This window comes from Ylistrum balloti, unplaced genomic scaffold (assembly GCF_031769215.1).
Source record: "Ylistrum balloti isolate Yb309-2 unplaced genomic scaffold, AGI_CSIRO_Ybal_v1 Utg371318, whole genome shotgun sequence".
Taxonomy (NCBI): Eukaryota; Metazoa; Mollusca; class Bivalvia; order Pectinida; family Pectinidae; genus Ylistrum; species Ylistrum balloti.
Window position 1 is genome coordinate 494794 of NW_026782703.1, and position 26839 is coordinate 521632.

General features: G+C 33.5%; 1 protein-coding gene across 1 annotated transcript; it reads left to right on the top strand.

Moving 5' to 3' along the window:
* The first annotated feature begins 1479 nt into the window (after positions 1-1479).
* On the top strand, positions 1480-11510 carry LOC132562005 (uncharacterized). Its single transcript, XM_060226731.1, has 10 exons — positions 1480-1550; positions 3265-3322; positions 4025-4172; positions 4460-4599; positions 6170-6335; positions 6596-6705; positions 7535-7678; positions 9055-9192; positions 9417-9586; positions 10511-11510. Exons 1-10 carry the CDS (start codon positions 1522-1524, stop codon positions 10653-10655), a joined length of 1248 nt encoding a protein of 415 aa, XP_060082714.1. The 5' UTR covers positions 1480-1521; the 3' UTR covers positions 10656-11510.
* Positions 11511-26839: the final 15329 nt, after the last annotated feature.

Here is a 26839-nt window from a genome sequence, read left to right on the forward strand (position 1 = left end):
TGTCCCTGTCTTAATTTGTTTTGGTTGCGATGTCTTGTGCCATAATGACCTCCGTCGTCCATTCCATCTAACTATGGCGTGAATCATGTATAAAATGACATGACACACTATCAACTAGTAATGTAATCCTTGTATTCAGAGTTATCCAAATAGTTCTGTCTATAGGGAAAAGACACCTTTACATGTCACCAAAAAAATCGATTAAGATGACTAATAATATTATCTTTGTGTCAGCTAATAGTTTGAGCAGAGACGTATATATCACGATATATATATATATACGTCTCTGGTTTGAGTATTTAGATAATCATCATTCCTCAAAATTATTTTCAGAAATTTCTCGTCAACACTTGTGCTTGTCAACACTAATCTTTAGGTAATAAGTTTTCGTATGAACTAGACTAATACAATCAGTTATAAATACTACCCTTTTATGTCAAAGTCAACGTATTTCCAAATACTTACTCAGTTTTATTTATAGAACAACAGTACACTGCTGATATTTCGCAATAACTTGGTTGATTATATGAACGAATTTGCCTTGTATTTAGTATAATACTTTAAACGTATATAGGTATCACCGAGCCAACACTCAAAGGTTAAATAAAGTATTTCGAAATAACGACGAAATCATGGTATATAAGGTTTTGAGAAACTCGCAACCCTCAATCTACAACGAATATCATAATTAAATACATCCAATTTTAGAGTACTGAAAGTCTGATGAGCCTTTCAAAAGTCGAAGTAAGAACAGAAACCTCCCAATCTCTTCGGGGCCAGGGGAAAGGTAACGGATCGCGCGGGGAGGGTGAGCATAGCCCACCGATCTTGAGGCGAAACAAAAAGTTTCGAAAGCCCCCTCCCGAATTCTGGGAGGATGACGAAGGAAGAAGTACTCTGCGGGAGTATGTCCCCTCGAAGGACTATTCCAACACCTCTAACGGAACAGATTGGACAGATGAGGACCAGAATGGCAATACCAAACTGCAAAACGAAAGGTTAGTGAAAACGGATAATTTCCTTTTCTCCAATCTCACTAACTATTTAGATTTGTTTTTCGTCAACATATTAAGTTAAAACACATTTCCAATATATGTCATATTATCATTCAGAGTATGACAGAAGACGAAGTAACTGAAATTATTTGGAACAATAGAAAATAATCCATACTCAAAAAACGATATGGATATATTTCATGAAATACGCAAAATATTCATCATATAAAAATATCCCCGCCCACTTTCTGACGTCACGTGTTGGACGAAAATGGCCAACCCTAATATCCATGAAGTATTCGTGCGCACATGAACAGTAATATAGTGCGTTCTCGATCGTTTTCATATAAGTATAAATATTCGATAAAAAAACGTTCTTCTCAGATGTTTATACTATTTCGACTTCCTCAATAAAATAAATGTTTGACGTTGATATTTGATGTGAAACGTTTAATTGGATGTTCCTCCGCCAAACATCGGTGAGATCACCGGTTCGTTCCTTTCTTCGCGGTACTTCAGCGAGAACATGTCATATAACTCATCGGATGAAAATAGGTGAGAGAATTTGTCCTCATTTCTGCGTTAAAATACGATAAAGGTGTTTCTATAGATACATTAGATGTTGAATTTCGTTTGTGGTTGTATAATTGTGGGACAAACGACATAACACTTGCTTAAAATATAGCTTTCATGAGGTTGATTCATCAGCCGGTGTCATGGCCGCCGAGCAGCACGTGTGACCCATATGGTTACGACAAAAATACCCCAAAATCTGACGATCTCCGGCGAAAATCATTCCTAATAGAGGTCTATCATGGTTTCTTCAGACAAACTATAAGTTACCATTATAGGGAAAAGTGTATTTCTGATCAATATTATACATATTGTCTCTTTGTCTTGGCCTTATTTGCGATCTGCTGCAATGCCAAAAATTTCGCAATTTTTTTGACAATAATTCAAATAAGCCCAAGTCAACACATGTTTCACAATCTGTTGTTGAATTCGTAGTGTATCCTAACTGAAATGTAGTTATTTTACGATGGCATTTTCATTGTTCATCGTTCATCACATAGTCACTTGTCGGTGAATACATGCTTTTCACGTGGCGGAAGAATGAATGATCGCCATTTTAAATGAGCATGATAGAACCTGGATGGGTTTCAAGTTCCTAACCGCTATTGCCTCATTGATATATTGCATATATTACCTTATATGGATTTGGCGGGTTTCTTTGATGATTTAACATTCCTCAGGCCTGTTCATTCATGATTTCTGGTTATAATTTAAAATGGGATATCTATGATAAATGAACATAATTTGTAAATGGAACAGAATTCTGGCACTAGGTACCAAAAAGTTTGAAATATGACATGGTCGACCCTCGTCATGCAGTCAGAATATTTCACTTCTTAGTAAAGTAACACTGGCAAATTGTGAAAAAAGCAGTTTTCTTTCACACATATTAGTGGGAAATTTGATAATTCAAGGATTTTTATTTATTGCTTTGAATGTCTTTGTACAACATCCATGTCAACATGGCTATGATCCTAATAGCTCATTCGGTAGAACATCAGGCTAATGCACTACAACTATATAATGTGTGTGGTTTCATCCCTACAGTGGTCTTTTTGTGTTTTTCAATAAAAAGAGTTCACACTCATCCTCTGTAGTTGTGTCCTAGGGCAAGACACTTCACACCAATTGCTCTGGAAAAGATGATGTTCAGTGATGTAGCCACTAGCTACTTCAAGAAAACTCACCTTTCTTTAAAAGTCAACATTAATTATGTACAGGACGATAAGCAAAAGAGTATTCAAATACATCTTCTTGGAACTGCACCAAGTGGCATTGTTAGGTCACTGTGCAGGGCTCTCACACCCCGTATTGGGACAGGGGCCGGGGGCCCTTAGAATTGGGGAAAAAATTGGCGTTTTCCTAATAATTGGGAAAACTTGGGGTCTAAATTGGGAAAAAAAGATACTATTTTGCATTGGGAATGGGGCCAAATATCGGCACCAAATCTGGCAGATCGAGAGCTCTGCTGTGAAAGTAGTCTATATCTTTTGTTATTAACTTAGTCTTTACATTTGGTTGATTCTCTTCAAAAAAGAGAATAATGAATAAGGGTTCTTCTAGCTTTGTCATTGAAATGTTTATCAAATGTTCTGTAAGGGTTGAAGTAACAATTTAAGAAAATTTGAAATCTTCAAAAATATTTTAAAATGATACTTTTGGATATTCCATTAATATTTTGTATTTTTCATTCCAGGTCTCGAAAAGAGGCTGATGAACAATATCAGGATGAATGTATCCAGCCAATCGTCCAGGTATAACAGCTTATTAAAGTTACTAGTAATTTAATGACTGCAAAACATATTTGTTGTTGGGGAATTGATATGCAAACCATGCTTTTTTTTATTTAAATAAAGTTATTTTACTGGATTTTTTTATTTAAGCAAGTTTCTAGGTCAAGTTGTCTTAAAAATGTGTGTAAGGCAAAAATTTCTTCTTTTTCCAAAAAAAACCCCATCAACTTAGGTCGTATTGTGATAGGATTTAAGACTTTTAAGTGGTTTAAATAAGCTGAAATATAATTGTCAACTGATGGACTGAAGCAGTTTGTCCAAGAAACTATAACAGAAGTGATCTTTGGGATGATCTTTGAGTCGTGGACTTGTGACTTTCCTATTGAGTTCTATGAGGATCCACTGTATCTGTTTATAATGGGACTCATAAAACTTTTGGAAATGGTAAAAACCATTGTTTTCATGAGTATAGACAAACAACAGAAATAAAATGCAACAAATAATAATATAAAAAAGGTAATCTTAAAGAATGGTTATTAAAGTTATGGAACACCTAAAAAAATTTACACTCAAAAGGCTATATTAGGCTTAAACTATGAAAGGAAATGCCCACATTTTGTGTTACACAGTAGCTGAAGCACCAACTTGTATATTTTTTTTTTTGGATAAATACCCCAGTAATTTGGAAATAGTTCAATTGTTGTTGTCTGATTATCATTACAGCAGTCTGAAAACTCGGACTATGTCGTGGATGTCATTGAAAGCTTTGATGATATGAACCTGAATGAACCCTTGCTCAGAGGAATTTATGCCTATGGTTTTGAAAAGCCTTCTGCTATTCAGCAGAGAGCCATCAAGCCCTGCATTGATGGTGAGTTTTGAGTTTATGGAAATAGTTGGAACAACATGTTGGGTACTGGAAATAAAACATCTCTAACAAGTTCTTGGTAATTAAGTTGACTTATGAGTTTGAAAGAAATAGATATACAAAATATCTGTTGTGATGAGGCAATATAAGACAAAAACATAAATATTGGAATGCAGGTCTGAAATGATTGGCCGGAAAATTTTAATCCCTTAACAGTTATTTGCATTATGACAATATCAAGTTTTTTGCATTATGTTTGTACGTACTAAGGAGTTTTTTTTTTTATGTAGGTGTCGATGTGATTGCACAGGCCCAGTCTGGTACAGGAAAGACTGCTACCTTCTCGGTAGCAATCCTACAGAAACTTGATGTAAACAGCAAATATTGCCAGGCTCTGGTCTTGGCCCCAACCAGAGAGTTGGCACAGCAGGTATGAATAGGCAGGGGAAAAAAATTCAATCTAGATTTGAGATCAATAAAACACTCATTGTTACGCTTTCACTAACATTTTGTTTTTGATATCCGTGATTATTTAAAGTGATTTGGCAATATTTGAACATTTTTTTTAAAGTGATGTTCTTTCCATGTATTGAATAGATATAGATTAAGAAAAACGTAATATGGTCCTGCATGAAATGTAAGTTATGATATTATTTCTGCCCATAATAGTGGTTTTCACTAATAATAGTGGACATGGTCAACCAAAACTGTCAAATTCAGTACTGATTACAGAAATGAAACCCCTAATGAGGCCTTAATAATTGGAACAAGAAAGAATTTCATAAGTGCAGAGTAAAATCTTGAATCTTGTTACAAAAATTTTGCTACCAGCCATTTTGTATCACTTTAGTTTAGTGTGGTCATACTTCTGTGAATATTTAAATATTTCAATAGAAGCATGGTTTCTAAGATTAAAACTCTACCTAGCAAGTGTTGTGTTTTTGACAATCATACAATGAATATTGTCTCCCAGAAATCTAGCTTTAAGTCTTATGTTCAAGCAGCAAGTGCATGGTACTGGAAATAGGTTTATATTAACATGGTGTCATATTTACATTTGCATAGTGACTTGCTTATGATAGGCAATGCTTTTATTCATATCAAGACACTTACAGAGGGAGTATTTTGAAATCTATTTGTAAAAAGCTGTAAAAGCTATCTCCTTACAGGACTTGTGATTTTCATATGATCGTGGTGGCTTTCCATGCAGTAAAATGATAAACCGACATATAATAATTCATAAATGATAACGATTGATTTCATGTGTACTTTACTGAATATTGCATTCTCTACTTTAGTTCTTAGAAACAAACCAAAAGTGAAATTAGAAATGATTTTGTTTGATATGAATGTTAATTTCATGTGTATACCTAACTGAATATTTCATAACAGTCTATCTACTCTTCACTTCAACTCAGTTCTTGGAAAACTAATCAAAAGTGAAAGTTGAAATTATCTTTCTTCTGATAAGAATGTATTCACTACGATTAGATATATGCCTGTTGGCATTGATAAAAATGATAACTTGGGCCGATTTTAGTGATTACAAAATTATCTGACAGTATTTCATTGCATTTCCTGTTTTTTTATTAATAGGTTTCACTAATATAGTAGTCCAACCTTTGTTTCTTGCAACATGAATAGCCTGCTCAGTTATTATATATTTATCTGGAAGTTAGAATATAATAATCAGGTTTCACTGAAGTTAAATTTAAAGGTAGTTAGTGTATTCAGTATCTACAGTACAAGAAGTAGTAAGGTAAATTATCTGATGCGATTAAGTTGTAACTATTGAAATAAAGAACAATTACCTGATGATAGCTGTTGAATTAATGGATGAAGAGGTACAAGAATTTCAACCTTTATTGTCCAGACGGTCGCTTTAAGCATCCCTAATGTGTGAGGAAAGTATGTGATATACAGAATTGGTTCTTCTCCGTATATGTTTATACACATTTTTACATAGATTTAAAGATGGTTAATATTTTTTTTGTATGTAGATCCAGAAAGTGGTGGTTGCCCTGGGAGACTACATGAATGCCTCTTGTCATGCCTGTATTGGCGGTACAAATGTTCAGGCAGATGTAGCCAAGCTGAAGGCTGGTGTACAAATTATTGTGGGTACACCAGGCCGTGTCTATGATATGATCCAGCGCAAAGCTCTAGGTGAGTCCTTTAAATGTTGTAGAATATTCAGTTTTATCCACATTTGGTTTGTGACAGGTTTTTCATCTGGTGGACTATTTCTAAACAAAGTGTTGTCTCCAGTAAAAGTCCATGTTGACTTGATTTGTTTTATCCGCAAGGTTTTCTTAGATTTAGCATGGGGAAAAAATCATTTGGTAACATGTTGAGCAGAAATGCTATAGTATTAAGAAGAAAACTTATAAGTAAAAAATATGACATATTTTTATGTAATTTAACAGACCCTTCAACTATTGATCTGTTCATCCTGGATGAGGCAGATGAGATGTTGTCAAGAGGGTTCAAAGATCAGATCTACGACATTTTCAGATTCTTGAAAGAATCTATACAGGTAAGATGACTGGTGGATCAGAAATATAAACACAGGGTATATTTGTTTTTTTATGTAACTTCCTAAAAGCACCAGACCTTAAAGTTGTGTGTAGACTCTGGCCGTCAAGTGGAAGGAGATAAAAATTTGTACTATTTGGGTGAGGCGTGTTGACTTCAAGTGTCACAAATCTCAAATTGGTACCTGACAATACTTTCTTTATTAGGGCCCCACAAGGAAGTGTTGGTGCCTTATAGTATTCATGCTACCTATCCGTCTTTATTGAAAGAGCTTGGATGAGGTTGCTTTTTACTATAAACCAGTTCACATGTGAAAACTAGAGTTTCCTGAGGCCAATCTAACCCAAAATATGTCCAGTACTTCCTTACTGAAAGTGTTTGCTTGAAATTGTTTTATAGTTTTGATCATCAAAATACAAAGTCACCGTTACTATAAATAAATTGTTGAATGAATTTGTTAGTATGGGCAGGGGTGTTTCTAGCCACATAGATTGACATTTGCTGAGCTGTTAGTGTTTCAGTAAATGTAACAATGTAACCTTAAATTTTGTTTTATTCAAGTGTAAGAATTTTGTAGGTAAGAAGAGAAATTGAATATCTTGATTCCTCTCACCCAGACACATTAGTGGGCTAATTATACAAATGTAATTCTTGATAATATTAAGAATTAAGATAACTTCACTTACAACAGATAGATTTATCTGATGCATATGAAATTATCAAATTGCTAACTGCCTTCAAATATTAATTTCAATTATCTTTGATTCATATTTTTTGCACTAGTTTATAGTATTAATGAAATGCATAACATCATGACTTTTGTGTTACAGGTCATCCTGTTGTCTGCTACAATGCCTGCTGAGGTTTTGGAAGTTACCACCAAATTCATGCGAGACCCTGTCCGCATCTTGGTGAAGAAAGATGAACTTACCCTTGATGGTATTAAACAGTTTTATGTAAATGTGGAAAAAGAGGTAAATTATAGCTCAAATCTTTGTTTCTTTTGTATTACAATTAGATGAATGAAAATAGCAGAAAATAGTTATTTGTATCAAATACATCGTGTGTATTAATAATTTTACTTGAACCATAACTATTTTTTTATTCTGTTTCAAAAATATGCATAATGAGAGCTTTTTTTGTGGTAGGTGGAAAGTTGCAATTTTAGTAAAAATATAAAAGGCATAAAAAGTACATTTTAGTAAAACTATGAGTGACACCTGAATATTCAGTTGAAAGATTTCTGGTTTGTAGTATCAATATCTATGACAATTTAATGTGCCGAAAATAATAAAGTATTGTTAGGTCCAAACATGATTTTTATAACTTCCCAAAAGCACCAGACCTTCATGTTTGTGTAGACTCTGGCCGTCAAGTGGAAGGAGATAAAAAATTGTACTATTTGGGTGAGGCGTGTTGACTTCCAAGTGTCACAAATCTCAAATTGGTACCTGACATAAGTGACAAGGCATTTAGTTGTATTTTCAAAGAAAGATATATTTATGGTTAAAAAAAAATACTTGCATAAATTTAGAAATCATTCATTTGTATGAATATATGAATTCAGTGTAGAAGATCTTGAGGGACACATTTATTTTTTAGGAAAATCTTAAATAATGTACTTGTGGAGGTATATAACCCAATTAGGATATGTGATGTGTATGCTGCATCCTTCCCTGTGTAGTAAGCCATCTTATAGAATTATTAGAATTTAGATTGTGTATAAACTGACATGTGGCTGTTAAAACATCAATAGAAAAACTTACAATAAGGTGCCATTTCTCTTTGATTGTTCATGATTAGGAAAAATGGTTTAAAAATTCATATTTAATCCAAATATTGTTTTTTGTACACTTCCAAATGTGTACCAGGCTATAATATAGTGTATGGGCTCTGGTCGTCCGATGGAAGGAAATCAAAATTGTACCATTATGTGAGGCTTGTTAGTACAAAGACTAGTCACAAGTCTCAACTGGTGCCTAACATTCAGTTTCATGTAATAGAGAGAATGCACAGATAATAACCTATATGTTCTGTTAAAAGTGTTGACTGCCTGATTTTCAATCATTTACGGTTTTGAAATTGAGTTAATTTCATGAAATCAGCTGCAAAATATTTCCTAGCTAATTTATTTTCAGAGTATCTGTTTATTTTCCACTCATAATATTCAGAGTATCTGCTTACACTCATTAAAAGAACCTGTAGGTAATTACTTTAACAAGATCTGTGTTCAAAGTTGGGATTTTGTATTTGTATCAATTTTGTATTGGATGACTTGAAATACAAAGCAAATGTATATAGTAGGAGATTCTTCTGGCTTATTAGTTAAAACGGTACCTTGGTTTGGCAGGAATGGAAACTGGATACCCTCTGTGATTTGTATGAAACTTTGACAATCACGCAAGCTGTCATCTTCTGTAACACAAGAAGGAAGGTCGACTGGCTGACTGAGAAGATGTTGCACAGAGACTTCACCGTTTCATCCATGGTAGGTCATTCAAAAAGTATGAGGGAAGTTTTAAAACTTTCCCCTTTCATAGATGAGGCTATTATATGTAGAGATCAGTATCTTGACATCTTTGTTTTCAAGGACAGATTGAGTAAAATTTCAACAATGCCCACTTAATTTTGTTCAATTTTTTCAGGAATCCTGCTGAGAATTTTGTTTGTGTAGGTCCTCACAGTATGTAATATATGAAACTTTGATTTTAGCATGGAGAGATGGATCAAAAGGAACGTGACGTGATTATGAGAGAGTTCCGTACTGGTTCTAGTCGTGTTCTCATCACCACAGATCTTTTGGCTCGAGGTATTGATGTTCAGCAGGTATCTCTCGTCATCAATTATGATCTTCCGGCTAACAGGGAAAACTACATCCACAGGTAATGTATTTAATATGATATTGTCTTGGTTTGAAAAGATTGGCTATTGCACTGATTTATATTACAGGGTGTTGCTTTTCTATTGGCTAGTGAGGATGACATTCAGTTATTAAGCAGAATCAAGAATTGAGTTTCATTGTCAGGTGTTGTGTTTTGAATTTTTAATCCTTTAAAAAAAACAAATGATGACAGTACAGTGTATTTGAAAAAAAGTTTTGTCAAAGTTGCCTGCATTATGTTGCTTTTGTCTGACGTTATTGTGTGGACTGTGACCTCTCATTCCCCAAGCATTGTTTCTTTGATGTTCATCCCTTGTGTACTTACAGTTTATAGGCATTATCTGATTTAATGTTCAAGTCTTATATTTTAGTTTATAAACATTATGGTTTTGGTCAGTTCAAAATATGAATGTACCCATTATTTGTAACAAATGCAAATGACAAAATGGAGAGCAATTCCAGTTTGTTTACCATATGCAAACTGGTTTGTTTGGGTTTTTTTTTATCATTAAGAAACTTTGTATCACGATAGTGGAGAGTGCTGATGGTTCGTCTACTTCATATTGGAAACAGAAAAAATAATTGATCCATGTTTTGCCTGGAAAAATTTGATTTGTCCTGGATTTTCAGAAAGAAATAAAACAATTCACATACTGAAAGTTAAAATTTATGTTAAAATGTTAAATGTATTCAAAAAGCAGAGCTTCTGAACTGACAGTATTGGGTAAGTCGCCTTAGAGAAGTTAGAGGTTACAAGGCATCTGTCCTAAGTTTCTCGTTGTGTGAACCTCTAACATAGTTGGAGTGCTTTCATTCATAGAATTTACATTCATTGACTCTTCAAAATCTATCAAGAAGCAGTTTAAACAGGGTGAAGAAAATAATGTTTCATCAAGATGATTACTATTTCCTTTTGTGATTTCAGAATTGGTCGTGGTGGACGATTTGGTCGTAAAGGAGTTGCAATTAACTTCATCACATCAGAGGATAAACGTCCCCTGAAGGACATTGAACAATTTTACAATACAAATATTGAGGAAATGCCAATGAATGTAGCAGATTTGATCTAGATATTGCAATCGTGGTTGGAGTCGAGTGGAGATACAGCATCTCATCAATGTGTATATCGCAATCAGGTGTACACTCAACGTGGAATATTGTCTATTGGACATTGTATACTACAACATATTTTGTGCCCGGAAAATGAACATTTTGGATTTCTCATGAAGAAATCTTGACATTATATGATAAGACTAGTGCGTACCTTTTTGAAGGACAGCCAAGTTTTATGATATCATAGATATACTGAGGACATTGTTAAAGACCCTTTGTGGTTAATCCTATTGATTATTTGTAATTACTGGAGTACACATTTTTATAGTTATTGAACACTATCAATATTAATAGTGTTTTTCTCAGACATTAAATTATTTTAGTAGTGCTAGGACAGTTTGGTGCCTGGACAAAGAATTTTTTTTTTTTATATATATAAACGTTTTGTTCTCGTGATATTTTTTTTTTTTTTGTATAAACTTATTGAAACTTGACAGGTGCAAATTGTTGGTGTGGTCAAGTGGTCAACAGTTGTTCAGTGTTTTATTTATAGTCTCTTTTCTCTACAGTGAACTTGTTGGCACTTTGCTGCAGCGCACACAAATTACAACATTTTCCGACTGCCTACATCAAATTAACACTTATCTGTGCTTACTCAACTGTGAAATACTGATCAATTGGTTTGTGTCAATTTTTTTTTTTCCCGACAAAAACAATGTACAGCGTGCCAGTAAAACACAACATGTGCTGGTCGAATCCAAGATGGAAAAGAACAATGTTCTGGGCATACAACACCTGCCAACCTGTGAGTTATGTGACATGTGAAAAAGATTCAAACTATAGATGTATTAAAAATTGTTGTACAAACCACACTTCTTTCTCCTGACTTGTCCTTTAATATTGAGCCATCTTGATGCAGCTTTGTAGTCCTTTTAAATGACCAGAGCTTTGTAAGTAAATGCCCATTGACAATATGGTACATTTTCCAACAAAACTTAGCCTGTTGTCGTGTATACCAACTATAAATAACCTAAGGGTTATGTTCACGCTTCCAAAACTTCTTGATGTACTCGGTACATTCATATTCAATTAAACTTTGTGTTCAATTGTAAATTTTGATATTTTAATGGGGTGGCCATTTCGACCGAAATCAGTCTTTTAGCTGTAAGGATGTCATGATGGTCACACAAGTGACGTTCATTCTGACTGGTTCATATAAACCTGAACATTGACATACAAATACCACTACTTTGACTCAATAATTATAGCCTACTAATGGTGACGGCCATAGTGATGGTGCATTGACAACGGCTGGGCAAATTAACCTTTTGCAAAGGAATGCCTTACAATACACTTTGTGCAGTGTTCACTTTAGACAAGTATACACAGAGGAGGTAGGGGACATTGATAATAAGTATACACAGAGCAGGTTGGGAACATTGATAATAAGTATACAGAGCAGGTAGGGAACATTGATAATAAGTATACATAGAGCTGGGAGGGAACATTGATAATAAGTATACATAGAGGAGGTAGGGAACATTGTTAATAAGTATACACAGAGGAGGTAGGGAACATTGATAATAAGTATACACAGAGGAGGTAGGGAACACTGATAATACATAAACACAGAGGAGGTAGGGAACATTGATAATAAGTATACACAGAGCTGGGATGGAACATTGATAATAAGTATACACAGAGGAGGTAGGGAACATTGATAATAAGTATACAAAGAGCTGGGAGGGATCATTGATAACAAGTATACACAGAGGAGGTAGGGGACATTGATAATAAGTATACACGGAGCAGGTTGGGAACATTGATAATAAGTATACAGAGCAGGTAGGGAACATTGATAATAAGTATACATAGTGCTGGGAGGGAACATTGATAATAAGTATACACAGAGGAGGTAGGGAACATTGATAATATCATTTCTATAGCATCAAGTTATCCATTTTCAGATCTGAACTGGGATATTTCCCCTGTATTTGATGTATTTTTGTCTACCAATTTTCTTGTGGGGTTATTGAGTTCAGAACAGAACAACTTCCTGAGGCAACCCACTTCCTTTCTGTAGTAGTTTCTGTGTAGCTTTACTACTAGATGTCTAAAATCAATGAAATGTATTAACCTGAAGCTAGTTGTGCTTTGACGTGTGGTTTTTCACGGGCTGACATTAACCTAAGGCAAATTATAGGTTAACATTTACCTTGCCTTGGGGTAGCCACAGCCTGATATTTCATTATGACCTCGGACAACAACGATACAACCATAGGGTAAAAAATTATATAGATTATGCTCTTAAACATACATAAATGATATTATGGAAATATGCCCTAAAACGTACATAAATGATATGGAAATATGCCCTAAAACATATATAGATGATATGGAAATATGCCCTAAAACATACATAAATGATATGGAAATATGCCCTAAACATACATAAATGATATGGAAATATGCCCTAAAACATATATAGATGATATGGAAATATGCCCTAAACATACATAAATGATATGGAAATATGCCCCAAACATACATAAATGATATGGAAATATGCCCTAAACATACATAAATGATATGGAAATATGCCCCAAACATACATAAATGATATGGAAATATGCCCTAAACATACATAAATGATATGGAAATATGCCCCAAACATACATAAATGATATGGAAATATGCCCCAAACATACATAAATGATATGGAAATATGCCCTAAAACATATATAGATGATATGGAAATATGCCCTAAAACATACATAAATGATATGGAAATATGCCTTAAACATACATAAATGATATGGAAATATGCCCCAAACATACATAAATGATATGGAAATATGCCCTAAACATACATAAATGATATGGAAATATGCCCCAAACATACATAAATGATATGGAAATATGCCCCAAACATACATAAATGATATGGAAATATGCCCTAAACATACATAAATGATATGGAAATATGCCCCAAACATACATAAATGATATGGAAATATGCCCCAAACATACATAAATGATATGGAAATATGCCCTAAAACATACATAAATGATATGGAAATATGCCCTAAAACATACATAAATGATATGGAAATATGCCCCAAACATACATAAATGATATGGAAATATGCCTTAAACATACATAAATGATATGGAAATATGCCCTAAAACATACATAAATGATATGGAAATATGCCCCAAACATACATAAATGATATGGAAATATGCCCCAAACATACATAAATGATATGGAAATATGCCCTAAAACATACATAAATGATATGGAAATATGCCCCAAACATACATAAATGATATGGAAATATGCCCCAAACATACATAAATGATATGGAAATATGCCCTAAAACATACATAAATGATATGGAAATATGCCCTAAAACATACATAAATGATATGGAAATATGCCCCAAACATACATAAATGATATGGAAATATGCCTTAAACATACATAAATGATATGGAAATATGCCCCAAACATACATAAATGATATGGAAATATGCCCTAAAACATACATAGATGATATGGAAATATGCCCTAAAACATACATAGATGATATGGAAATATGCCCCAAACATACATAAATGATATGGAAATATGCCCTAAAACATATATAGATGATATGGAAATATGCCCTAAAACATACATAGATGATATGGAAATATGCCCTAAAACATACATAAATGATATGGAAATATGCCCTAAAACATACATAAATGATATGGAAATATGCCCTAAAACGTACATAAATGATATGGAAATATGCCTTAAACATACATAAATGATATGGAAATATGCCCCAAACATACATAAATGATATGGAAATATGCCCCAAACATACATAAATGATATGGAAATATGCCCTAAAACATACATAAATGATATGGAAATATGCCCCAAACATACATAAATGATATGGAAATATGACCCAAACATACATAAATGATATGGAAATATGCCTTAAACATACATAAATGATATGGAAATATGCCCCAAACATACATAAATGATATGGAAATATGCCCCAAACATACATAAATGATATGGAAATATGCCCTAAAACATACATAAATGATATGGAAATATGCCTTAAACATACATAAATGATATGGAAATATGCCCCAAACATACATAAATGATATGGAAATATGCCCCAAACATACATAAATGATATGGAAATATGCCCCAAACATACATAAATGATATGGAAATATGCCTTAAACATACATAAATGATATGGAAATATGCCCCAAACATACATAAATGATATGGAAATATGCCCGAAACATACATGATTTTCTAAAAAATATTTTGGGCTATTCAAATCACCTATATTAGTGGTCTGTTTAAAAAAAATTCTTATTTCTGTTTCTTGAAAGATCCAAATCTTTCATAAATCCATATGTTGGTTCCTCATTGTTATTTTTTATTTTGGGACTGTTCAGAAAAACATGCTATGCTGACAGGTGGCCATTCTGAACTTTAACAATGAAATTTTTTTTTTCCATTTCTTGAGAAATACTAAATGGATCTTTGTCAAACTTTGTTTTCCCCTAGTTATGCCCTTTTGATATTGAAACTGATCATAAGAGCAAAATAGCAAAATAAAGATTATCACTATTTCTGGAGAGGAATTTTCAGAATCTGGTAGTGAAGAGGAAATAAAAGTATCATTGAATGCTACCTGACAACGACTTTATTGAAAACAAAATTCTAACAAAGGGCAATAACTCTGTAACTGATGAGTCAAAGACCCTCAATTTGGTACAGTGCACGTTGTTTTAGTATGATCAATGTATCCACCAAGATTAATTATCCTCGTTTAAATGCTCTAGACACAATATCCAAATATGATCAATATATACACAAAGTTTTGTTAACCTAGTATAAATGCAATGAAAGTAATGCTTCGGATTGGAATATTTACAAAGGGCAATAACTCTGTAATGAAGTGGTCAAGGACCCTTAATTTCATACTCTGCACATCCCCTTATTATGGCCAATGTATACACTAAGTATCAGGATCCTTGCTTCACTGTAGACAAAGTTATGCTCTGGATACAAAAGGAAGCATAAAAAAAAAAAAAAGATGGGAAAAGATCCAACATTTAAAGAAAAAGAAAAAAAATTAAACAATGGGATTTATTGTACACCTTGTGGTTGTATCAATGTTATGTTTAAACATATTTCCTGACCTTCAATAATGCCATGTTTAAGGTGTATCATGCAGTTTCATTGTTTTCCTCTACTGTATCTAACTCTAAATTAGTATCAAATTAAAAAGGTGCTCTTCGTTTGTGTGTCTTTTGTAAAATCTTTGAACTCCATTTTTTGAATAATATTCATGCAAGTTCTTTGTTTACATGCTATGGTCTTCCAGTGACAATTATATTCACTCTAATATTCTGTACACATACACAGGTAACATTTACAGCAGAGGATTAAATTGGCCAGTTAGTTTTAGATTCTTTCATAGATCTTTGAAAGTCCGACTAAGTCCTGGATACCACAGCACTTTCTATATTGAGTGTTTCAGAGGTTTGGATAAAGATAAAGAAACTAAGGAGTAGGTAGCTTTTATTTATTTGTCACAACATATCAAAATGTCACAATATGAATGTCACAATTCAGGTTAGTAAGTAAATAAATAGAAACATCTCCAATAATAAAATCGATGGGGTTGTGGAAATATCTCAATAAATATTGACAATTCACATAGTAACAATGAAAAAGGGTTCAGTTACAAACAGGAATGATTTGTAAAATATCCTTAATAAGCAAATTAACCACAAGAGTATGTAAGAATGCATAGCCCGTTACTACATCATATGCCAGGCATGTACAAATACAAAAAACAAAATAAGGGAAAAAAGTGTTTTTCAATTAAGAAAAATAGTGCATTAGTGTTTCCATGTTAAGTATGCCATATGAATAACATACAGCAGTTTTCAGCTTTAAGGTCTAGTCTACAAAAAATTGTCACATGCATATGTATCAACCTAAAATTCTTTTTAAAGCAAAATTTAAAATCGTTTTGACTCATTTGAAAAACTTTTAAAGTTTGGCAAAAACTTAATATATATTTTATATATATTCAGAATTATAAAATTATTTACTACGAGAAAAAATACTGAGAAATCATTACAATTTTTTGGCTGAAGACATATAACAGTAAATTTGGTTTGTAAAAAATTTGTATTTTGACAAAAAATCTAATCTAAAAAAAGGCTTGGGTTAAAAAAACTAAAACTCTGTATAAATTATTTACTGATTAGAAACATGCTTTTCTTGTACAAAAGCTAGATAAAGGCCATTAGACACATCACAAGGTCTATGTATACATCACAATACTGACAAAGAATCAAACTTTCTACTTCTGTTTTACCAGAAGTATGAATACACTGATTTGTATGAAAAGTGTCTTTAATTAATACGCATACTTATTAGTATCTGAAAATATTACCAAAAAAATTGGTGAAAAAAAAACATTAAAAAAAAGAAATGAATACAAGTTTTTTAAAATTCCTCTATTCTAACCTTCACACAGAATGTTTATTTAGTAACTTTCTTATTTAAAGAAAATTAACTGAAGTCTAATTTACAAAATAAACTGGAAATCATAAAGAAACTACACAACACTTGCTTCATGTAGGTGGTGTTATGAGAAGAAATTTCCTGGCTACAACTCTTTGTGAAATTCATACAATGTTTATGATTATTGCACTAAAAATGAAAAATGCTTTGCCAGTATTACTGCATTACAACAGAAGCATGAAATATGTTCAAGGCATGAACACTTAAATATTATATACAAAACAGATTTCGGACCATAGTAAGACAATGTTTAACAGTGTACAATACAAGACTTTTACAAAACATCATCCTTCTCTATTTAAATCTTCTTGTAGGGTAAGAAATGATGAAACTTCACTCACTGCAATATTAGTAATATCTAGCCTCATTTTGTTGATAATCTGACACTGAGGACACAGTTGTCAATATCTACAGTTGTGGATCCTTAGTGTTATGTATGGCACCGCTGTGCTCTCTGAGACACTGATATAGTAGTCTGTACCGCTGACATAATTAAAAAAAATAAGTTTTAATTCATAACAGTATTTTAAAAGGAATATGTGTTAAACTGTTTCTAGTTTTTATGAATGGAATCTACCTTACATATTATAAATGGAATCTACCTAACATATATGTTTGACTCATGAAAAATATCTTCAGATTTCCTCACAAATTTAATCTACAGTAAAACTTAACCTCAGGTTACTGTAGAAATTTACATATGAATCTGATTTGATGGGGAGGACAAGTATTCAGAGAGAGATACAGAAACAATTAAAGGTTGGGAGGTCTTTCACATAAGCAATCAGTATTTTTTCCTTAATCAGAATTGAAAATGTTTGGGATCATGAGTCTGACTACGCGAGTTTTGAGAATAGGTAGGTCACATTGAATGGTACCAAGTAATAATACACTGTATTTAATTCACCTCAATATTTCTCACAGCCGTCAACATTACAGGGAAGTAAGTCTCAAAGTAAAGTTTTCTATACTGATTGTTTAAATCATATAAATGACCAGTACAAATAAGTCATTGTGTTATATATACAGTCTGTGTGATAACACACTGAAAGTATGTGTATGTAAACAACACTACATAGCAAACACACAAATAAATCTTAACAATTTAAACAGTAGGAAAAATAAAAATAGAGTCTAGCATCAACACCAATACAATAAACTTATATATATATGTACACAATAATTTAATCATTTGGAAAGACTTAAAACAAAATTGATATAAAGCTTTCATATAAGAAAATAAAGCTACTCGCTTTGACATGATTTACTAAGACGACAATGCCCTATATCTCTTTAACATAAATAACATTTCCCTCACTTTAGTCCACAATGTAATGAGTAGGTGCTCAAGGGACATAATTCAGTAAGTTGTCAACCGTTAGTCTGTAAGAATTAACTTGATTCAGGTGTGTTTTTTGTTCCTTCTTGATGGTAATACGGTCAGAACCAGTGCAAGGTGGTACACAAAATGATTCTTCTCAATTCACATGCAATATCAGTATAATTTGTCAAAAATGAATTTAAACACAAATAAAAGACAAAGTGTTCTTATTAAATATTAAAATGTTTGTATGAATCTAATTTTTCATAATCACCCCTAAAATATTTTGACTGCCATTTTGTTTGTCTCTACAAATCAATTAAGTTATTCTGGTGATTTCTGGCCCACATCAGTGTTACTCACACACCAGAATCAAGTTTACTCCCATAACATTTCATGGCATCAAGACTTATTGCAGGACTAAAGAGACAACAGCTGAGCATGTAGTCACCTTAAGAGACATAAATGACGTAATTAGAATACACGTGAATTACTCTGAAACATAGTAATACCAAGGGGTATACATCACTGTCATTTACAACAACTATATACATTTAAATTGACAAAATACTCCAATGAAAATTTGCATGTATTCCAGAAGCAATGAAATAAACTCTTAACTAGCCAACATGTTTCCTAACCAGAGTTAAATAAACTCTTAACTAGCCAACATGTTTCCTAACCAGAGTTAAATAAACTCTTAACTAGCCAACATGTTTCCTAACCAGAGTTAAATAAACTCTTCACTAGCCAACATGTTTCCTAACCAGAGTTAAATAAACTCTTAACTAGCCAACATGTTTCCTAACCAGAGTTAAATAAACTCTTAACTAGCCAACATGTTTCCTAACCAGAGTTAAATAAACTGTTAACTAGCCAACATGTTTCCTAACCAGAGTTAAATAAACTGTTCTACTTTTCCATATCTTTGGTATTTGTCAGTGAAATAAACCCTGACAAAGATTCAGTATAGCTACATCTACATTGTACATTAAAATGCCTTGGTACACTGCAACATAAATTTATCATAGCATCACCATTTACAAAGTTAACCAGACAAAATCTTTGATATATTTGTTGTTGTTACTTGTCATGATCCCAGCGGGATCTTGGCACCCACCAATTGTGGTCATATGAATTATCCTGAAATTTTAGAACACCATTTTTGATAATACACTGCAGGAAAGGAATGTACAGTTTCAATTGCATGAGATCAACCCTGAACTTGCACCAACCATGTTGCTTCCTATGTCGTTTGCAGAAAATATCAAAATTTTCACAAGACTGAGGGACAGACTGACCACTGACAAAAGGCAATTTGATACTTGTATTAAAAAATAGCTGTTCAAATTCAAAATACAAGATACCTCTACCATCCTCCCTTGAACTTTGAATGGAATAACAATCTAGAGCTGACACCATTTCCTAGTCAGCATCATACAAACACCCAGGAGTTTATAGGAACTTTTATAAGTAAAATTTGTGTCAATTATTTTCAAATCCCTTACTGGACAGTTATGACGGGGAGGAGCAGGAGAGTGAAATCAAATTCATTAGTACCAATTTATTTCAAGGAGATGATGGATGTTTTACAATAGGCTTGGGACTGGCAAGACCGAGATGACAATAAACACTAGGTACCCTGTTAATCAAGCTTTGGAACTGACAGAAAACTCTGTATACAGTGAGAAAATAAAGACCCTTTATGTCAGGAAAGTACCCTGTCAGTATATATCTGCTGGCTGACTGATAACCCTGTCAGTATATATCTGCTGCCTGACTGATAACCCTGTCAGTATATATCTGCTGGCTGACTGATAACCCTGTATGTATGTATCTATTGACTGACTGATAACCCTGTATGTATGTATCCATTGACTGACTGATAACCCTGTATGTATGTATCTATTGACTGACTGATAACCCGGTATGTATGTATCTATTGACTGACTGATAACCCTGTGCAAAGAAGAATTGAGTTTCTAAAATTGAAGCATAATTTTCAATTAAATGGCACCGATAAAACTGGCCGTTACTGAAGTTTAGCATATTTGACCCCTGTGACCCTGTGAATAAAAGTCAAGGTCTTTCATTTGAACAAACATGATAACCATTCATCTAAGCATTCTACTGGCCTAATATCATGATGTGTTTCTATGGGCTGACAGGGTAAATCCCAGTATTAATCTATGATGTGTTTCTATGGGCTGACAGGGTGTATTACAGTATTAATCTATGATGTGTTTCTATGGACTGACAGGGTATATTCCAGCATTAATCTATGATGTGTTTCTATGGGCTGACAGGGTGTATTACAGTATTAATCTATGATGTGTTTCTATGGGCTGACAGGGTGTATTACAGTATTAATCTATGTTGTGTTTCTATGGGCTGACAGGGTGTATTACAGTATTAATCTACGTTGTGTTTCTATGGACTGACAGGGTATATTCCAGCATTAATCTATGATGTGTTTCTATGGGCTGACAGGGTGTATTACAGTATTAATCTATGATGTGTTTCTATGGGCTGACAGGGTGTATTACAGTATTAATCTATGATGTGTTTCTATGGGCTGACAGGGTGTATTCAGGTATTAATCTAAGATGTGTTTGATATGACATAAGAGAGAAATCTATGTGATTTTATGTTACATCTATCACATCAAGGAGGTATACTAGAATATCTAAGTCATTGTATGTCTGATTTGATCATTATCTATTATATTCATAATAACAACCAAGATAAACTACAGGGTGTGTAGGTATATCAGGTAAACACATGTCAACAAATCCACATATACAACATTCAATAAGCATTAGGTACAAAACATATAAAAATTCTCATTAGAAGTACAACACATATAGCATTCATCTCGTACCAACTTTTATCTTATTGCATGTTTCAAATGATATCCTGTATCAACAAACATTTTTATCTATAGGTAAGAAATATTTCTCAGATTTACTGAAAAAAAAAGAATTAATGCATTATTAATTTGAACGTCAATTGATGTATGAATAAAGCAGATGTTGCAGATAAAAAATATTTAAAAAGATGAAATAAAATCTATAAGATATCTACCTACCAAGCTAAACTCTGGCACCAAGTCATTTGTAACGTCATTTGTCACTCACTCCAACATGCAACATGAATTGACTAGACTGAATTCACAATACAAGTAAGTCAAAGAACCATCTCATTGTCCACATATCAGGCATTTTACTACCCCAGGTGTAGGGAATTACTTAAAAAGCAACAATACCCCTGTAGCCAAGGATACACTATGTCGTCAGGGTGGGGCTGCATTACCAACAGTAACTTTGCCCCACACCTCTGGGATGGTCAGTGTACAGAGCAGTAGACCTGCCCTGGAATGGGGCAGAAGAATATAAACACTGTGACACTGGCCACAGTATCATAAACATGACACTGCCCTAAGTGGAGCAGGGTAACAAAGTGGCTGTGCCGCAGAGAGTGGCACATTAACAAAATTGCTATTCCCAAGGTATGGGATAGGATTAAAAAGCCAATCACTTTACCCCAGGGGTGGGGCAGTATAACAAACAGCACCAATAATAAAGTTAAATACACACTGAGAAACATATGTATAAATTATACAAGGGACATCTCATATAAAAGTATAAAAATATAGTGTCAGGTTAGTTCGGAGATTGATCTTCTCCGAATTTCTGTAGGTCACAGATTGCCGAGAAAGGCCTAGATATAGACTGTAGGTGGTCAAACAAATGGCGATATACAGAATAATAATCACTGCAGTTGTTAGAGATAGTAGGTACAAGTTTAAACTCCATGAAGAAAGTCAGCAAACATAACCCAAAAAACCAAATATTGGCATAAAAATATAAATGCCCTTACTATTTGCAACATTCACTTGTATGACTAAACAAGGTAAAGATGTGTATGTAATTCTTTGGTGGAGATTTGTAAAAAAAATGAAAAATCAGTTCCTCCACTTCATAAGCATGTTCAAAATCACATTGACAATTTACTTATATGTATTAGCAAACATATGATCATAGGGAAACCCTCGTAAAAAAATGGTAGAAAAAATATGAAAATACTATTTTTATTTCAGTATTGCAGAAAATTACAATATCATCAGAGAAGGGAAATATCAAATACACAGTATACAATGTTAACTGCATTACAGTAAAAACTTACATAGGGACTTGTAGCAAACAGCCCTGTGTATAAACCACATATATAAAATGTGTAAAACTGGATAATGATACAAGACCCTGTGCTACCAGAAAGTTATCAAATGATCTACTACATTATAACATTAAACACCAACATCAAGAACCATTTAAGGATTTAGTGTCTTTCATTGCTTAAAACATTAAAAAGGAACCCGTAACTGATACAATCATCACGATCAAGAGAAATACCAGCACACACGTACAAGACCCTTCTCATACACCTTCCACTCAGGTCAACACACTTAAAATTGTCGTAGGTTCATCTGATAGTAAGCCTTTTTATTTTGGGAAGAATTCATATAAATTTCTATCCTTGTACATTCGATTCCATGTTTATGACTTTTAAGTAACAAACTGCGCCAGAAGTTAATTCCATCACGGAGTATTGTAAAAGATATTAGGATCTTGACAGTAAGTGTTTCATCACCTTAACAGTTTCTGTTCATGGAAACTTGTCAGGATATACCACATATAATCATGTACAAAGAGATTGTTATTTACGCCAAATATGGAGCATGAACTGGACATAAATATACCTTAGAGATGTCTGATCAGTTTAATTTTACTAACCCAATCCTTGGTGACAATACTCCTACACATATATGTATATAAGTTGTTACTCTCTTGACATCCTGTTTATGGGCATTGTGGGTTAATCGATCTCTTAGTAAGCTTGTTTTTCTTGAAAAAAACCACTCTTCAGTGGATTGAACTTCAGCAATATGCTGAACCATAGTAACCAGCATTATGACCCCACAGTAAAGGACAAAGCAGACAAATAAGATAAGCAGCACTGAATCACTTTCCAAACATCATTAGGATGACAAATCTAAATCCTTACAACAGGTAAACTCTTCAACTTAACACACAACAAAGGTTTTATGAAGTTTTTGAATCAGAACAAAGCTCCAGAAATGGACAGCTACCTCCTGGTGACCAGTAATTTAACAAATTCAACAATCATACAGATTATTAGATCCCTTCCAACTTATTGTGACATAAAAAACTAGACAGTACTATGTATCAATGTGTATAACAGAAGCTCGCCCAGTAATATCAGTACATAAAAATAGCATATCATGCTGCACTGTCATCTTCTATGACTGCTCTCACACCATAACAATATCAAGCTTTCTCAAACTGGAAAGATTGAGAAAACTATCAACATTAAAAAGATTGGAATTTTTTTTTTAATGAGACAAGAATTTCTATCTTACTTCTGTTGAGAACACATTCTGGGAGATTCAAACGACCATTGTATAAACGCCACCACTCACAAAGATGGTAGACACACCAATAAGCACTATCAGGGTACTTGTCTCAAATCTTACAACATTTCATAATTACCGAAAAAATTTTTTGTCATGTGTGTATATATCATATATAAGAAAAAAGACTGAGAAATGTTAAAATAATACAGGTATGAACCATAATATCTCAACACTGAGAGTTGTTTGTTGTTTATTGAGAGAAACTATGATGTCCACCTCAAGATTGAAACACCAACATATCTGTCTCAAGATTAAAACAACATGTGTCTGTTTCCAAATTGCGACAACACATATCTGTTTCCAGATGGAAACACTATGATGTCCATCTCAAGAGAGAAACGCCATGATGTCTGTCTTGATATAGAAACACCACAAGTCTCCAAAGTCTAATTCGATACTGAGAGACATTCTAAGGTCATACATTGTGCAACAGCAAACGTGATCAGGCAAAAAAAATCAATTAAGAAAATAAATTATATTGCTAAGTCATTCTTACTCATTCAAGAAACAAGCATCTGTGTTATTTTGGTAACAAGTAAGTTGTTCATACAAAAGTAAGAAAGTATAAAATACATGGTAGGTACATGTCTAGCTACTCGGGATACTATGTATACACATCTCACTCTCCTGTCTCACCTGTGTACAGGTATGATAATTACGTACATTACCTGACTCTCTCACCAAGGTAGGATAAATACATACATGAATATCTGACTCTCTTACCTGGGTACAGAGATAATAATGACGTACAATATCTGACTCTCTTACCTGTGTACAGAGATAATAATGACATACAATACCTGACTCTCTTACCTGTGTACAGAGATAATAATGACATACAATACCTGACTCTCACCTGTGTACAGATATAACAATACATTAAAAACTGAATTTTCAACCTGTACATACCTGGTATGAAAATCAAATGCAGACAGCAACCTCTTCTACTAACTTTTAGATTTTGGAGTTAGCTCCCTTGTATTGAACTGCACTCAGGATTCATTTTGTACATTGACAAAAACATAATGTCTGACGTTACTTTATGACAACATAAGCAAGGTTATATCATGAAACAAGTGATTGTCTTAACTTAAAGGAGCCATGTTGCACCATACCTGAATATGGTAAAATACTATATTACCCTGTAAAACATGGAATGAAGTACCTAAAGGCTGGGTAATGGAATCTTTCCACCCTGGCTGTGATATCTCTACAAGGTTATACTACATAGTAACATCTTTGGAATGAAGAGTTTGGAAGTGAACTTTGGACGAAAGAGATGACCGAGATTTCCTAATCTATACCCCCAGCCCCTCTTGTTGCAAAGGTGTTGAAATAAAGCTGCCTTGTACAGTCATCCATCTTTAAACAGATGAATATTTTGGGGGAAATGACTTTTTTTCATAAAGGTGTAAAATAATACAAGGATTTCATTACATTTTTTTCAAACGCAAAGGACTTTCAATATTTCATCATGAAAATACTTCTCTTTTCATAAACAAAAAAATTAAAAAAGAACTTAAATCCTTTGGCTTTAGTGTGACCAAAGAGTAAAAAATATTCTTTCAGTATTTTTACATTCAAAGACAATCTTTTTATCTACCTGTTGAAATTTTTTAATACCCAAGGACATACCAATGACAAAAATCAGTACAGGGTATTTTATCTTATAGAAACATATGAAGTTTATTCAACAATACAAGGTGACCTTGACCCTGATTGATCCTGACCATAAAAGATCAAACATCATTTTCACATATTAAACATGTAGTATTGTTTGACATCTAGAAATATACTCTATACAAATAAATAAAAATAGTAAAGCTTTAGCACAAATTAAATATTAATGGATCATAACAAATTAACAAGCTATCATCATTCAACCATGTCACCTGAAAGACACCTTCAGTTCCCAATTCAGTAAAGTCAGAGCGAAGTTTGATAATGTATTGTGACACTAGTCTTCCAGTGAATTTTGAATAAAAACAAATCCTGTTGAACAGTTCTGTGGTATAAAACTGGAGAATTCACAACATATAACTAACAATGCTTTCCATTACACAAACAATTTAAAAGAAGAAACAACAGAAATTTAGTTCTTCAAAAACATTCTGATGAAGTGTTTTGTAAAACTCTTAAAATTGCATAATACGGATATCAAATTGTAAGAGTTTTATCTTAAACAACATGTTTAAAGTTTTAAGTGCTTGTGTGAATGGCAATTTTGTTACATGCAGATAGTACCCTTCACACAAATCCTTATGTACTGCTGTCATGAGGTGTCGCTGTCAAGAGGTATCCTTCACAGGTAAACTGTCTGTTGTTTAGGTCCTTAGATGCTGCTGTCATGAGGTGTCCTTCACACAGGTAAACTGTCTGTTGTTTAGGTCCGTGGGAACTACTGTCAAGAGGTGTCTTTCACACAGGTAAACTGTCTGTTGTTAAGGTTCGAGGGAACTGCTGTCACGAGGTGTCCTTCACACAGATGAACTGTCTGTTGTTTAGGTTCGAGGGAACTGCTGTCACGAGTTGTTTTTCACACAAGTAAACTGTCTGTTGTTTAGGTTCGAGGGAACTGCTGTCACAAGTTGTCTTTCACACAGGTAAACTGTCTGTTGTTAAGGTACGAGGGAACTGCTGTCACGAGTTGTCTTTCACACAGGTAAACTGTCTGTTGTTTAGGTTCGAGGGAACTGCTGTCACGAGTTGTCTTTCACACAAGTAAACTGTCTGTTGTTTAGGTTCGAGGGAACTGCTG

What these genes read in the sequence shown, in the direction of transcription:
- LOC132562005 (XM_060226731.1), top strand. Translation starts at nt 1,522, where the DNA reads ATGTCATATAACTCATCGGATGAAAATAG. An exon ending in CCAGAGAGTTGGCACAGCAG is followed by an intron (nt 4,600 to 6,169) that starts GTATGAATAGGC and finishes TTTTGTATGTAG; the next exon opens with ATCCAGAAAGTGGTGGTTGC. An exon ending in TCTTGAAAGAATCTATACAG is followed by an intron (nt 6,706 to 7,534) that starts GTAAGATGACTG and finishes TTTGTGTTACAG; the next exon opens with GTCATCCTGTTGTCTGCTAC.